This window comes from Branchiostoma floridae, chromosome 10, assembly GCF_000003815.2.
Source record: "Branchiostoma floridae strain S238N-H82 chromosome 10, Bfl_VNyyK, whole genome shotgun sequence".
Lineage (NCBI taxonomy): Eukaryota > Metazoa > Chordata > Leptocardii > Amphioxiformes > Branchiostomatidae > Branchiostoma > Branchiostoma floridae.
Window position 1 is genome coordinate 7,356,786 of NC_049988.1, and position 15,648 is coordinate 7,372,433.

General features: G+C 41.0%; 2 protein-coding genes across 5 annotated transcripts in view; one reads left to right on the forward strand and one right to left on the reverse strand.

The window, feature by feature from the left end:
* Positions 1-15,648, forward strand: part of LOC118423747 (serine/arginine repetitive matrix protein 2-like) — a 46,351-nt gene that overhangs the window by 2,425 nt on the left and 28,278 nt on the right. For all 4 annotated transcript variants that reach the window (XM_035831953.1, XM_035831951.1, XM_035831952.1 and 1 more), the window contains exons 2-6: positions 3,198-3,294; positions 3,808-3,861; positions 4,468-4,542; positions 4,884-4,975; positions 5,218-5,306. In XM_035831953.1, coding sequence (XP_035687846.1) covers positions 3,200-3,294; positions 3,808-3,861; positions 4,468-4,542; positions 4,884-4,975; positions 5,218-5,306 — 405 coding nt within the window. In that variant the 5' untranslated portion in view covers positions 3,198-3,199. The remainder of the gene's footprint in view (positions 1-3,197; positions 3,295-3,807; positions 3,862-4,467; positions 4,543-4,883; positions 4,976-5,217; positions 5,307-15,648) is intronic.
* On the reverse strand, positions 7,674-14,423 carry LOC118423748. Its single transcript, XM_035831956.1, has 8 exons — positions 14,013-14,423; positions 12,962-13,079; positions 12,215-12,369; positions 11,013-11,216; positions 10,350-10,475; positions 9,623-9,866; positions 8,888-9,034; positions 7,674-7,982 (listed from the first exon to the last, which is right to left on the reverse strand). The coding sequence occupies exons 1-8, from the start codon at positions 14,170-14,172 to the stop codon at positions 7,826-7,828; spliced, it is 1,311 nt and encodes a 436-aa protein (XP_035687849.1). The 5' UTR covers positions 14,173-14,423; the 3' UTR covers positions 7,674-7,825.

Below are 15,648 nucleotides of genomic sequence, written 5' to 3' on the forward strand. Positions count from 1 at the left end.
GGTCCTGGAGACGCCGTTCTTCCCCACCATTATAACCCGGGATAAATTCCAGCTAATCTACAAATTCTTCCACCTCTGCGACAATGACACCTATGTCCCCCGTGGTGACCCTAACTACAACCCCTTTCACAAGCTTGGTGACGTGTATCCTACTATCCTTGAGAGATTCACCGCCGTTTGGTCTCCAGGAAAGGAGATATGTATCGACGAGGGGATGGTGCCATTCAGGGGCAACGTACACTTCCGGACATACAATCCTGACAAGCCGGACAAGTACGGCCTGAAAGCGTATGAGTTGTGCGACTCCAATAATGGCTACTGCTGCCGCTTCGAGATGTATGGAGGGAAGGGGAAAGAGCCTTCAGCGAAGGGGTTGACACACGACATCGTCACCCGGCTGATGACCCCATACCTGGATAAGGGACATACACTCTATTGTGATAATTATTACTCTTCCCCACAGCTGTTCTTGGATCTGAGCGATGCAGGTACTAATGCTTGCGGAACTGTGAGAAACCGCAAGGGTCTCCCAGATGAGTTCAAGAATGCCAAGCTAACTGCACCCAAAGAGAGGTTCTGCATGTCCAACGGTCCTATCCTTGCCTTAAAGTACAAGGACAGACGTGACGTCAAAATGCTATCAACTGCACACAGTGCAAAGATCATTGGCACTGGCAAGCGGAACCGAGATAGGGAGGAGATTACTAAACCAGAGTGCGTGCACTACTATAACAGGTTCATGGGAGCAGTCGATTCCTCAGATCAAATGGTCTCATATCTAAGCTTCCGCCGACGCACCCTGAAATGGTGGAAGAAGGCATTCTTCCATATCTTCAGCCTTGCCATTCTCAACGCATACCTAATGTATAAGTATCATTTCCAACAAGCCCAAGCATCAAGACCAAGAGAGGAAGAAGAAGATCCAAGCAAGGTCCCAAAACCAATGCTGCACCGGGAATTCCGCAAGCAGCTGGTCAAGACGCTGATCAGCACATCAGGCTATGCCCATGATACCAGGGGAAGGAGGGTCAGCGCCAGTGCCCACCTGTTATGTCGCCTGTCAGAACGCCACTTCCTGGAGCGCATTCCACCAGTCAACGCAGGGGGCAGGCACCCAGCAAGGTACTGTGTTGTCTGCAGCTCTGCAGCAGCGACAGGCGCAGCTGCAGGTACCGGTACATCCGGGAAGAAGCGCTCCAGCTATCAGTGTAAGCAGTGTAGGAAAACCTTGTGCATTGAGCCATGTATGGAGTTGTTCCACACGCGAAGCGACTACATCAAGGCGTATCAGCGGAGACAAGCAGGAGATGACACAGAGGATGGAGACTAGGCCACATGTAACTTTTATTTTAGTTTTAATTGATGCCAGGACTCCTCAGGAACTTTGTACCATTGTTACAAGGTATTTACTAGTGCTGTAGAACTTAGAGTCAAGGTTGTGGCAGAATATACTTTTTATTGCTTTTTTATGACTATATAATCAATAGAATATGTGTAGACAATTAAACTTATGATTCATAGCAAAGTAAAGACTGTTAGCTTTAATTTGATGTACAACAAGCCTTTATTGCACCTACAACACAATATCAAAATGAAGTTAATTCAACACAGAAGAAGTAGTGATTCCACAGAAAAGTTAGTTCAGTACCAAGGACAATCTCCTGTCATTTACTCACCTGTTGCAATACCTGTGTATTTTCTGACCTAAGTTGTATTGTTGTCATGTCCCCAGGACTCCTCAGGAACTTTGTATTGTTGTTACAATGTATCTCACTGGTGCTGTAGGACTTAGAGTGAAGGTTGTGGCAGAATATACTTTTTATTGCTTTTTTATGACTATATAATCAATAGAGTAGGTGTAGACAACTAAAAATATGATTCCTAGCAAAGTAGAGACTCTAAGCTTTAATTTGATATACAGCAAACCTATATTGCACCTACCATACAGTATCAAAATGAAGTTAATTCAACACAGAAGAAGTAGTGATTCCACAGAAAAGTTAGTTCAGTACCAAGGACAATCTCCTGTCATTTACTCACCTGTTGCAATACCTGTGTATTTTCTGACCTAAGTTGTATTGTTGTCATGTCCCCAGGACTCCTCAGGAACTTTGTATTGTTGTTACAATGTATCTCACTGGTGCTGTAGGACTTAGAGTGAAGGTTGTGGCAGAATATACTTTTTATTGCTTTTTTATGACTATATAATCAATAGAGTAGGTGTAGACAACTAAAAATATGATTCCTAGCAAAGTAGAGACTCTAAGCTTTAATTTGATATACAGCAAACCTATATTGCACCTACCATACAGTATCAAAATGAAGTTAATTCAACACAGAAGAAGTAGTGATTCCACAGAAAAGTTAGTTCAGTACCAAGGACAATCTCCTGTCATTTACTCACCTGTTGCAATACCTGTGTATTTTCTGACCTAAGTTGTATTGTTGTCATGTCCCCAGGACTCCTCAGGAACTTTGTACTGTTGTTACAATGTATTTCACTGGTGCTGTAGGACTTAGAGTGAAAGATTGTGGCAGAGTATCCTTTTTATTGCTTTTTTATGACTATATAATCAATAGAATAGTTGTAGACAACTTAAAATATGATTCCTAGCAAAGTAGAGACTCTAAGCTTTTATTTGATATACAGCAAACCTATATTGCACCTACCATACAGTATCAAAATGAAGTTAATTCAACACAGAAGAAGTAGTGATTCCACAGAAAAGTTAGTTCAGTACCAAGGACAATCTCCTGTCATTTACTCACCTGTAGCAATACCTGTGTGATTTCTTTACTCATATAAGGAAGGATAATGTTGTCAGAGATCTTGAAATAGTTTGTAGTCAAGAAATTCACATGATAAATGTAGGATATGTGAGTAGAATACAAAGGTTTCATGAAATAAGTGTGTTTTATTGTTTTATTGCCGCTATTAACCATTATAACAGAAAGAATTGTAGATAACAGTAGCATTTCTAGAAAGTACACATTGTTAGCTTTACAATGATATATACCTTTATGGGGTTACTGTAAAGTAAAGTGACTAAAAATGAGCAATATCAAACTAGTACCCTTTGCTTCGATGGGGTCTGGGAACCCCAGCAGTGGGGGCGAGTTTTGGTATAGAAAGCCAGCAGGACAAGGGTTAAGATTAATGGTACCATATTATCTAATCACATGTATGCACAACACAGCCATGATGGAGTCTGTCAGCAGTACCACAGGGACAGAACTGACCAGGGTTCAGCACATCCTGGGTCTCATGCAGAAAAACCTGGAGTGCCCCATATGGTATGTACATGATGTCTACGGGGTCACCTTTATACATTACTCTTAGGATGAAAGATCCTTTATGAATCACAAGAATTAATCCTTTATTCCTGAGGCTGTCAATCAATCGTTCGCATGCATCATATGTTGATGCGTGGCGGCTACAGACAGTTCAGACAGTTCTTGCCACATTGTTCTACTCTGGGCGTGGACAGTCCAGTCAGATCTGGGTACCCCAGCTCCTGGAGTGTGTTGAAGACCTGATCTTCCCATCTCCCTCTTGGGCGGCCTCTAGGGCGTTTCCATGATGGACCAGGATCAGATGTTGTCAGGCTGGGTACCTGTTCAGAATATTCAGGTTCACTTCAGGCCCAGTTCAAGTCCAGAGGATCAGGTACAGGTCCGGACCTGAACCTGGACCTGATTGTCTGTGAAAACCTGTGAATGAACGGTACTCAAAACAATGGTCCATTTCCACATATACATAGACATGTGTATAATTTCAATGTTTGACATTATTTCTGTTCCATGTAGCTTAGACCTGTTGAAGAACCCTGTCTCCACCCGCTGTGACCACCAGTTCTGTAGGTAAGACATCATAACCGTAGGACCGCGTGGCGCAATCGTCAGCACGTTTGACTCAGGCCCAGAAGGTCCTGAGTTCGAACCCCGCCATGTTGCCGATCTTGTGCCCTTGGGAAAGGCACTTTACTCAACTTTCCTCACTTCACTCAAGTGAAAAATGAGTATATAGGTTAAGGTCTTCAGCAACTTGAAGTTGGTAGCCTCAAAACAAAGAATAAGAGAAGGCTTCATCTTTTTCTTGTCCTATATTGTCTGCTAATTGGGCATGGACTGATATAGTCTGGCAAAGGAAAAAACATTACTGCAATTTGTTGGGTTCTTTTCAAGCCAAGAGTTTGTAAGCAAAATGTATTCATGTGACAGTTTTATTTCTTTTTTTTTAAATTCAAATCTGGTTATAGGGATTTTGTATCCTTTGTAGACTGGGCCTCTTTGAAAAACAATGTGGCTGCCCAGGTGTTTGAAAATTTTAATAAAAAAATCAATCACGTTCCTAAACTTACCTTATACTTTGGATATCGGTTAGCAAGCCATACAATGTATTGTATGTTTTGCATGTATGTTTTTTACGTTGTATATCAATCTCTGTTTGTATCATCTTTTGTTCAGATTCTGTATCCTGAAGGCCCTTACAGGAAAGCAGAGTGTCTCCTGTCCTCTATGTAAGGTGGAGGTGACCAAAAGGTGCTCCATCGAAAACTTCATATGATTTAGTTGTGTTTTTTTGTCTCCAGTGTTTATAAGTCAGAAACTTCCTCTTTAGGCCAAACGTTACTTAAATTAGTATCACTAGAATATTAAAACATTGTGTCATAGTGAAGCTACATTGTCCTATGAGTTCTTAAATTAAAAAACAAAACAAAACACTATGCTTTATCTTAAGGATTACGCTTTGCGTTTGACTAAAGAGGGACAGTGTTAAGTGTCAACTTGCATGGTGAAGCTTAACTAGTACCATACGTAACCCACTACTAAAATACATGACTGTAATAACCCACTACTAAAATACATGAATGTAACTGCAGGAGTCTGCAAGACAACACTCAGCTACAACAGATCATCACAGCTGTACAGTCAGTAACAGAAGCTGTCTACAAGGACACTGATCAACAAAAAGGTATGGTGTGAAATGTCCTTGTGTTTGTTTGTTTTTCATAAATGGTGAAACATCTCTAGGCGTAACACACCAGTTTTGAACAGTAAGTACAAGCCGTAAGTAAGTTACAGGTTGTAGGTTTGATTCTGTTATATCAGGGTGTACCGTAATCTTTTTTTGTTTACAACAGTTGCTGAAAATATCTAAATATTGTTTGTTGCATTAGCTTGCATACATGTACCTACTTGAGTTTTATCTTGCAGCCCCACCTGTAGGATCATCACAGAACTACAGTAAGTCGCAGGATCAAAAGGAGCAAGGGGAGAAGAGGAGACACATTTCCACAGACTCAGTGAGTGCCATTTTTATTTATGGAAAGTTGCAATATCAGCAAAACAAAACTGAAGCTCATGTATTGAATATGGCAACGCTAAGGGTGTCCAAAAATTACATCTAGTTACATCTAGCACGATTGGGCAAATATAGGAGCATTACCTGATCATCAGTTTCACTTACTCTGGGTGATCCGGCAAACAGACTTGTACAACTTTGCAGCACATTGTCTAGTTGCAAGCTGCATAGTGAAATGTATGTTTAAGTTTTTAAGAAGTCCTATCATCAATATACTTTAAAAGTGAGTACTAAGTTGTTTTGGTTTTACAGCCTGCCAACTTTCCAGATCATTATGCAGTCATTTAGAAGTATAAGTAATGAAATAAAATTGCCAGTTGTTGGAAAGAAAACATTACTGGGGTCAAGTCATTAAGTCTAGTACTAGTATGCTATCTTTGAATACTATGCTGACAGTCCAGGGAGTTGATACTTATCAAAGAATTAATCATTGCAAATTCATAAAAGTTGGTTTGCATACTAAAATGCTATGTAAAACATGCAAGGCAATATGATATTTAGCATTTATTAGTGGGGTGCATTTCTATTTTCATTATTATTTCTATTGTCCTCTTGCCTTGTTGACATATTCACTAAGTGACAGATAGAATAGATGTTTTCCAGTCAAAAGGTCCTGTAGTAGCCAAAGCCAAGACTATAAATTTGTAATTGGCAATCACTGGTGAAAACCCTACAAAATAGCAAATTAAATAATTTAAAAGTCTATCTTGCCCACATACCACTAGAGCTAGAGCTCAAATATAACAATTATTACAGCTAAAAAGTCCCCCACTATAAATAGCTTGAATATATTCTGGAACATTAAATTCCTTAGTTACACAAAAATTAGGTTTTGATTATGACTCTAAAGAGCACCGCACAGTGAACATTTTCAAGCCCTTAGGGCCCATCATGGCAGTTACAATACAAGAACTACAGTTCTTTACCTCCTTTACATACCAATTTGCAATTATAAAACCTTCCTTGCAAGAAACTCCTTCAGTGTTACTGACAAGAGGTAGTTGATCCTACCTGAAATGTCATAGCATGTCCAAAATCATATCCAGTTGCTTGTGTAACTGCTATTGGGTGTATCTTATTACCTGGCTGTCTAACCGTCATCAACAAATACAGTTCTTCTTTAACAGCTTTATCCATATTTAAGTTAAGATATTTAATGCTTCTTGTTATAATGTAAGTGCTCCTAATGATAACAATCAAAATAGTAACGAATATTATATTTGTATATTGTAAAGTATACATATATTTACCATCCAAGACGTCACAGTTAAATTTTGCTTTCATTCATACTAACTTACCTGAATTTGACACTTCCATAACATACATGCAGTTGCCACAAAAAAGTGTTTGTGTACTTAGAATATTGTTATTGTTTATTATCCTGTCCATGCTAAATTCCATTTGTTGTCTCTATCAGCAGGGCTAACCCTTAAATGCCACAGACTAGTTGGGCAACACTTGCTGTGCATGCTGAACTAATAAATGAATATTCACTACATCTTAACACTGGTAGCAGACATTATCTTAGATCATAATTCACATTCGTAACATTAATAGATAATTTTTGCAACACATCTCAAAATTGATATATGTTCGTAAGATATGTGGATGTCATCAATAAGATAAAATCAAATCAACACTCTCTTTTCACACAGTAGATTAAATGCTTATGACTCCGAAAACAGGGAGCCCCCTTTGATTGACTACAGTTTCCCATCAGTAATGAATAGTGATAATTTCTAAAACTAGATCACTGCACACTATAGCTTCATGTTCTAACGTATATTTATTACAATCAAATGTCAAGCATCACATTCACATATACTATACAAAATATTTCCTGCAGACATTTTCAACCCATCATTGTGGTACATGCATTCTTCATTTGTCAGATGCTCTAGATCTATAACACAATGTCCTTACATTGCGTTCCTCAGCAGACCCTACACAATCTTGGTCTAAATTCAACTAAGGAAAAACTTGTTTTAAATGAACTAACAGCAAAACTCAAACATACCAGTACTTTTCAGTAACTTGTTTTTGAAGAAGGATGTTACACCTACTGGACATGAGATCTCTGTTCAGAAATAAACTGTCCGTACTGTAATACATTACTAGTACAGAAGCCTCAAACACCTCAAAATTTTAAAAATGAAAACCCTAAACCCTTGAATCAGACTTAGATTTGGGGAATCATTACTTCAAAAGTCTGAACATTTCATGCATCCCTTACTGGCCTTAGCCTGTATGCTGGAAAAAATGGAGAACTGTTGGTAACTATAGGGGCAAGGCAAATAATTGCAATTCCAATCCGTGTCCCAAACTCCTTGTCAAATCGTCCTGTGCTAATCTATATTACCTTGAAAACATAGACAAAGTAGACACAATATGCATGCGTGTTGATATGTCGCTGCATTAGTTTACCCACAATTCCTTGATCCGTTAAAAGTCCGTTCCGACTCACATGACTCCCTTGTTGCTCCCCAAAGTGTCACCATTCTCGGCAGGACAGAACCTGTTAGCCTTGTGAGGTAAGACCGGGCTGGCCGCCTCGTAGTGGATGGTGGGGCACAGGTGGCCTGGGTCACCCTGCGGGGGCTCGCTCTCCACACTTTTCCTGATGAATTATGATTGAAAAAATAATTATTGTCCCATGGAATTCCATAGAACATAAACTTTCAAAACTTATAAACATAAGTCATTGAAAGGTAAAAGATAAGAGGGTAAAGCATTAAACATACATGCATTGTTTTTTTTACTATTAAATGTCAAATTATTTTAATGGTTAGTCTAGGGGTGGGTACCGGTACAGAAAAATTCAGTTCCGGTTCAGGTCCAGAAGATCAGGTCCAGGTTTGGACGATACTCAAAACAATAGTCCATTCTCTACAAAAAAAGTATGCTTTGTGGCATATTTGACCACTGGCGTTCTAAAATCCTACAGGATAACTATATATATATGATTGACTGTAAAACTTTGTAGAAATTGCTATAAGCTCTACTCTGCTTCGCTCTTCCTATTTTCTACAACCAGAAAGCCCCAAAACGTGTGAATTCATGATCATATAATCTGTTTTTTTCTAAAAGGTCCAACATCCGGTCCACGGAATTTTTTCAGGCCCGGTCCAATAAGAAAAAACCCTATCACTGACACTTCAGAATTCAAGTTCCAATGTTCTAAATGTATAGACTAGTGCGCAATATCTTGCACTTCAAAGTACTTTAGCAAGCCACTCTTTTGCGTTTCTTAAAGCCATACATATTTGTGTTGCTGCATACAAATACTTTTCTGATTTGTAATGAGAAGGGAGGGTTTTTCTATCATCTGAACAGACTACTTTGTCTTGATTGTGTTATGCAGCAAATCTATCGGATGTATTTCAAAGCTTTTTTTAGCAATGCCTCAGGGGCAAAGCCTCCTGTATGATATTGTTGAAGCTACTTTCTCCATTCTCTAGTCTTATGCAATATTGGAAGCTCTGTAAGTAATTCAATATATTCGTATGTTAATGCATGTCCTACCTGTTCTCCATGCGTTCCATGCTGATCTTGGCACGTGGTACCACGGGGCTGGCAACCTCGTAGTGGATGGTCGGGATGGACAGGTTTGGAGCAGGGGTCTGGGGGGCCTGCTGGACAGGGCCACTGTCACGTTTCTTACCTTTACCCCTGGAGAAAGAACACATTTATTATTAGACTGAACCATTTTAAACTACATACATGTATGTCCAACAGTCAAAAAGCTTCGGCTATATTTGTCCTTTTTCTGAAGGCTGCAAATCAAAGACTTGACCATATTTTCCATCTGAAAATTTCCACCCATTTTTGGACGGACCTGAGGATCTCAAGTAATCTGCTCTCCAACAATATCTCTTTAGTGTCACTGATAAAAGGCAGTGGAATCTGCCTGAAACATCTGACTTTCCAAAATCATATACAGTTGCTTGAGTAATTGCTATTTACCTGGATGTCTAACCTCTAGCTTACTTCATTACCAGACCACTTCAAAGTTGCATGAGATGTTCTTACAAACACAAGTAGGCAAATGTTATGTTTGCCGGTTCTAAAAAGACGCCTTGAAGTTGAATGATTGTCTTGAAATAGTGAAAATTGATACAGTACCCCCCTCTCCAACATCTTTCCTTTTCAAACTGCAGGTATGGTTGATAAATGGGAAATACTGTGCTGCCATGGGATGTAAGGTCATACTCTGAGTGCTGTCCACCATCAGACAGTATTTCCAAACCCAAGTCTCACCTTTTCCCTAACTTTGCCCGCGGCATGACGGGTGTGGCAGCCTCGTAGTGTCCTTCGGGCGGGCTGAGGTTGTTCATGCCGGGCACGCCCAGACCTGCGGGGGAGCCAGCGTGAAGACGGGACTCCACGCGAGCCCGCGGCATGACGGGGCTGGCCTGCTCATACACGTGAGGCGCGGTGGGGGGAACCAGGCTGTTGTTGTTGTTGATTGTTTCCTCTCGTACCTCATCTGCATTGGCATAACCTGTGGTTGGGAATAGAAAATTAGAAGTAGAATATTTTCCAACTGAGCTCAATGCTGTGAAAGATTTACACTTCCAAAATCTGCTTCCAAGGGTTACACTACTAGGAGAATAAGTGCCTAGGTATAAGTTTTACAGAATACAAACAAACTCAATATTTGTGCGATGCACTGCAGAGAAACATACAACTTTTGCAAATTCATACATCCGCTACCAAAAACATACAAATTTTACAGATTTGATACAAGTTTTATGGAATACATCATACATGTGATCCTTACTATAAATCAAGGACGGTACGAATTCCAGAAAATTCATATGTTTTTCAATTTTTTTTGTAGGAATTCTGTAAAAATTTGTTTGAATACCACTGAAGACGGTGCATGCTAAATGTATATGTATGAGGGTGTAAGTGCCTCCTTATCAGAATATACATGTAAAACTGTTTTTTTGTCATTTTGTTTGACCTTCTATGGACCACGTACCTGACTTGTGCCAGCCCTCGGTGGTTTCGTACCCGGAGTCTGCCGGCTCGTTGGCAGTGACCTTGGCGGCACGGGTGAGGACAGGGCTCGCTGCCTCGTAGTGATGCTCCTCCGGGCGCAGGAAATCTGTAGGCAGACATGGCACAACATTAGTCACTCTCAGATTATGTACTACTATTAATAATGTAGTATAAAAACACATGTTACTACTTGACTGTACAAAGTGATAAGCCTGGTTCTCTCTGTAGTCAACATGTACCCCTTTTTTGTATACTCGGGCTGGGCTGGATATCATTTGATACAGGTGTTACTGGACTGGACTGGGTAATATACCCACATGCCATATCACCTGGGGTTCTGCTTGTGTCATTGGCTGTGTCATACACAATGCCGCGCTATTGAAAATTCAAATACCAGATTCTAACTTTGGACCTATGGCTGTTGTTACGCTTTTTTGTTAGACACCAAATTTCTCAACTTCCCTTAAAATCCCGGTGCCCTCAATATTGCAAAATTATAACATTAAAATTACAAATTTGTATTACTACTGTACTACAGAATTGTTTCAATCGCAACTTGAATTTCAAACACTGAAAAAAAAACACTCCTTTTTCATCCTATCATCCAGTCCCCCAAAAAATTACTGAATTTAGAGTAGCGTACCGCCCCTGTTGTCAGTCCCGTTGCCCGTGTTGCGCGCTGCCCGCGGCATGACAGGGCTGGCCGACTCGTACTCTGGCTCCTCCTGTAGGGGGGCCAGGGCTGTACGGTTCAGCAGGGGGGTGGAGTTAGGGGGGCGACTGGCTCCCATCTGACCCCCTCCCAGTCCACTCTGGTCGGGCACAACGATCGTCGGGATCTCGCGCCCTGGAAAAATATTATGTGTGTTTTGGAAATCTTGAAAATTTTGTTTTTATAGTGATCTCTCTAACGTGAAATTATGACACGGTGAATATTTGTCACTGCTATTGCTGTACTATAGAATTGTTTCAACTATAAATTTCAGTCACAGTGAAAACCTCCTTCCCTCAGCAAAATTAAGTCTTCTAAAATGAATAAATTCACAGTATTTTGTGTATTGTGGTATCTGCACTTGATTAGTTGATGTACATGATTAAAATTTCATTGTTACTCAAACACAGGCAGGGTTCGAAATACACATACTTAACTTGCAATTTGCATGTAATTTTTGAGATTTGCACGTAAAAATATTCTGAACTTGCAATCTTGCATGTTGAAAATACCTGGCCTATAGTAAAAATACTGAGGCCACGGTGCCTTTGCCAGGGATCGTCACCAGTCGTCAGTAGGTGTTACAAATAATCGAATTGGGCTTTGCTGCAAACTTACATGATGATTATGTGGATATCATTCCAAAATTTCAAGTTTTGTCTATATTTTCATGTGCCGATTTCTGTCCGCCAAAATTGACAGAATGGGCAAATTTGTCCTGAGCAGCAAAATTCCGCCAAAGGACGGAATGATGGAAGCTGGCTAAATCATTGTAGTATAGGATAGACTAGATGTATTTTGCATGTAGATTTTTCAAATTGCACGTAAGATTTTTGCCAACTTACAATTTTGCATGTAGCAAAAAAAAAGTATTTCGATCCCTGACAGTCATGTACATGCTGATCAGCCCCTCCAGCTCTGCCCTGCCACTTGCTACATTATATAATTGAACACCAATGGGTGTCTGCTACTTTACCAGTAACCATGGCATGGTGACTACTCTGGTCCAGGTCATTGACCTTATTTATTCGAAGAAGAAGAGGAGGAAAGAGAAATGGAGCAAAAATAATATGTTTCCCTTCCACGAAGGTTATCACAGTAAGCTTCATGGGTAAATAAGAAGTATGATGTACCCATGATCATGTGCCCGTTGTGTTGCTGCTGCTCTCTGCGCCGCTGGTTGAGGCGTTTGGGCCGGAGGTAGATCTTGCTGCGATCGCAGCACTTGTATATACAGATACCCAGGATGCTGCTGATCAGGGTGGTGGCTGTTGCCGTGGCAATGATGCTGGAAACGAAAACAGACGAGTTTTGAATTTGGCACTGTTATCCACAAGAAAAGATAAGCAGGTTTGATGTTGTGTCTAGCTCCATTTCTGTAGCGTTTGATTAGCACTTATGTTCTACTCTTTCCCACACTCTTTCCCATACCTGTGTGCTTTGTGCTAAAAATTGAAGCAGAGAAAAAAGCATTTTTGTTGGTGTGATCTGCGACAAGTGCGCTTCCCACAAGGTTATCACAGCAGTCTTTAATAAGATAGTCTACAGATGCACATTCTACAGATATGTTGTTGGCATCCATCTGTCTCGGAAGACAATGGTAGGCAGACAGTTACTCGCTGTCTGCCAGGCCTGCACATGACTTTTTAAGGTGAAGGAGGCTTGTGCACTTCCTTCTCCACCCTCTCGTCTACTGGCACACTAAGTCCCACGGGGACAAGAATACAGATATACAGGACTCAAAAAAGTCTATAACCGGTCAAATGATGCACATGTTGCTGTTGAGTATTAGAACATTGCCAAACACACAGTTTCTTTTTATGAAGCCAAATTTTGGAAAGAATTGTTAAGAACAAAGAACAGGGCTAAGGTATGCCTACCTTTGCCAGTGGAGCGGGATATAAGAGCTGACATCGTTGCCTGGTGCCTTGGTGGTCACTGCTTGGCAGCTTGGGTTGTCCTGGCCTTTGGAGTGATCACAACCCAACAGCAGGCAAACTGGAAGAAGAGGTGTATTTGAGAAAGTGTAGGAATGATACAAGTCTGAGAATGGATGATGTTACATTGCATTGTTGTATTTTAGAGATTAGATGGATATTTACTATAGATGATATTTTAGATGGATTTTAGAGACTGTGGGTGGAGTAGCGTTCTTAAATTGCGGTCGTTTGACATCCACACCTGCGAACGGGATCGGTCGTTTGACGTTAAACAGTGATGTTAACATTTGTTCGTAGGTGCGGTGTTCGAACTGTTTGAATGTTTGAAATAAACAAGAGTTTAGTTCCTGGTCAAAATATGTCCATTATTAAGATATCTGTTGGTTACCAAATGGTAGCCTGTACACAGGGGTCTAGCCAGTGTCCGTTTTTCCGTCAATTGACGGAAATTTGCTGCGTCTGACGGAAAAATTTTAAAACCAATCCGTCAACCTTGACGGACAAAAATCCTTGGTGGAAGCTACAGGCGGCTTGGGGGACGTAAAAGCCACACACTGTTTGTTTTGCTATTGTTATGATTGTTGACAATGTGTGTCGGCGCCCTTTCGCATACGATAATCTCATTAAAACCCGTTTTTCAAGGTCTCAGTTCAGTCCTTCTAATTAATTTTCGCGGTTTTCGCGACGATTGTAATTGGCTGACGGGAAAAAATTTCGAGCTGGCTAAAGCCCTGCCTGTACAGCACAAACTCTTGCCAGCTGGAGCTACAAATATAAGAAACTAAGCAGAGGCTAGGCCACTGCGATGGTTACTACCTAGTGTTGTGATAAATATTAAATGTAAGCGGGTTTTAAAGAAATTGTTGTTCCTTGTAAAGAGGGTACCAAACACCATAGCCCACACAGCAAACACCATGATTACTAAAGTTAACGGAGGTTCGTGTCCTTCCGACTCTTGTTTAGTTTGTGAGAGAAGGAGAAGGAAACATACCGGTGTATGTAGAGTTAGCCTGCAGCCCAGTGATGAGATGAGAGTTGAGGGTGGGGTTACACTGGGAGATGTAGCGCGGATGGGTGTGCTGGATGGTCAGGCTCACGTGGCAGCTGGTCTGAGCCATTCGCTGCTGTAGAGGCATCCACTGGAGCTGCATGGTCGTTGAGCGCAGCTCCGCCACCTACGGTTAAAAGTCGGCTTCTCTTTCAGATTGATTACAGGCTAGGATTTTATTGTAGGGGGTCGAAATTTCTTATTGACTGAGATTCACCATGCGACGAATGCTACAGACACGAGCATTGTAAGGGGAACAGGAGGCATTGACCTTCCATTTTTCGAGGTTTGAGAGAATTTTAAGTTAAAATGGTACATTCTGAGGTATCCTGAGGGGAAAATTACTGTCAGTGTATCATATATGACCTAGTGGCATCCCTGGTCAATCAGAGTTTCATACTTGTCAGAGGATCTACTCCCCAGTGTAAGGATGTTTAGTGCGTCCAATTTCTTATTTTTTTAGAACAGTGTGTTTAGTCAACGTCTGGATGCATGCCTGGCTAAAAGCCAAGTAGGGATGTCCCTGTAGCTCAACTGGTCGCAGTTGAACCTCTAGTTCTAATTATTAGTCTGTGACCAGACCCTCTGGTCGACAGACTTTTAGTTTTGTCACGTTTACGCGCGTTCGCAGCTGTATCTGTATGTTCCCGTTGTCTGAATTCTATGTGGTTTGGCAGGTCCTTTGTACTGGGGTTGACGATGATGCACGTGAACTTTTTTTTGCGGCAGGTGGTTTTATTATGGATTTTATAAAAATAGCACCCCTACAATTTGTTCGTCTTGCGGTGTTTTGGTCCAGATCCTCTGTATGTGGGTCATGGTGTCATTGGAATTTGTCAAGCAGATGCGTGGTGTTACCTGATCGTCAAAGTTATTCGCGTTCGCAGCTGTAACTGCATGTTCCCGTTGTCGCATACGTACGTTGTTTGGCAGGTCATCTGCACTGGGGTTGACGATGATGCACGTTGTTTTTTTTTTGCGGCTGCTGGTTTTATTATGGATTTTATAAAAATATCTCCCCTACAATTTGTTCATCTTCTGGTGTATTAGTCCAGATCCCTGTATATGGGTCGTGCTGTAATTGAGATATTGCAAGCAGATGCGTGATGTTCTCTGGTCGTCAATGTAACCCGCGTTCGCATCTATATCTGCATGTTCCCGTTGTCGCATACGTTTGTGGTTTGGCAGGTTCTCTGCACATAGTTGGACGATGATGCAAGGTGTTTTATTTTTTCGGCAGCTGTTTTTATTATGTATGTATTATTTTAGAAATCACCCCTGCAAATTGTACGTTTCACAGTGTATTGGCCCATGTCTGCATATGGTGCCCGTTGCGGTAATTGGGTATAGTCAAGCAGCTGCGCGATATGTGCATCAATTTTACGCGCGTTTGCTTTCTACCTTTTATTCAACAAGTTTATCCGTACTACTTTATGTACCAGCATCATGGACTCCGGGATTCACCCATTAACACTGTGTCATGCTACCTTATGGCTTCACACTAGTTAAAAACTTATCGCACAGTTCATCATCAACAGCTGTGTGTTATCGTATGTGGGACATGGGAACCGACATCTAA

Coding starts and splice junctions, on each gene's coding strand:
- LOC118423748 (XM_035831956.1), bottom strand. CDS start 14,172: ATGCAGCTCCAGTGGATGCCTCTACAGCAGCGAATGGCTCAGACCAGC. Junction 12,370..12,961: donor ATCCCGCTCCACTGGCAAAG/GTAGGCATACCT, acceptor TTTCGTTTCCAG/CATCATTGCCACGGCAACAG. Junction 9,035..9,622: donor CGGGCAAAGTTAGGGAAAAG/GTGAGACTTGGG, acceptor TTCTTTCTCCAG/GGGTAAAGGTAAGAAACGTG.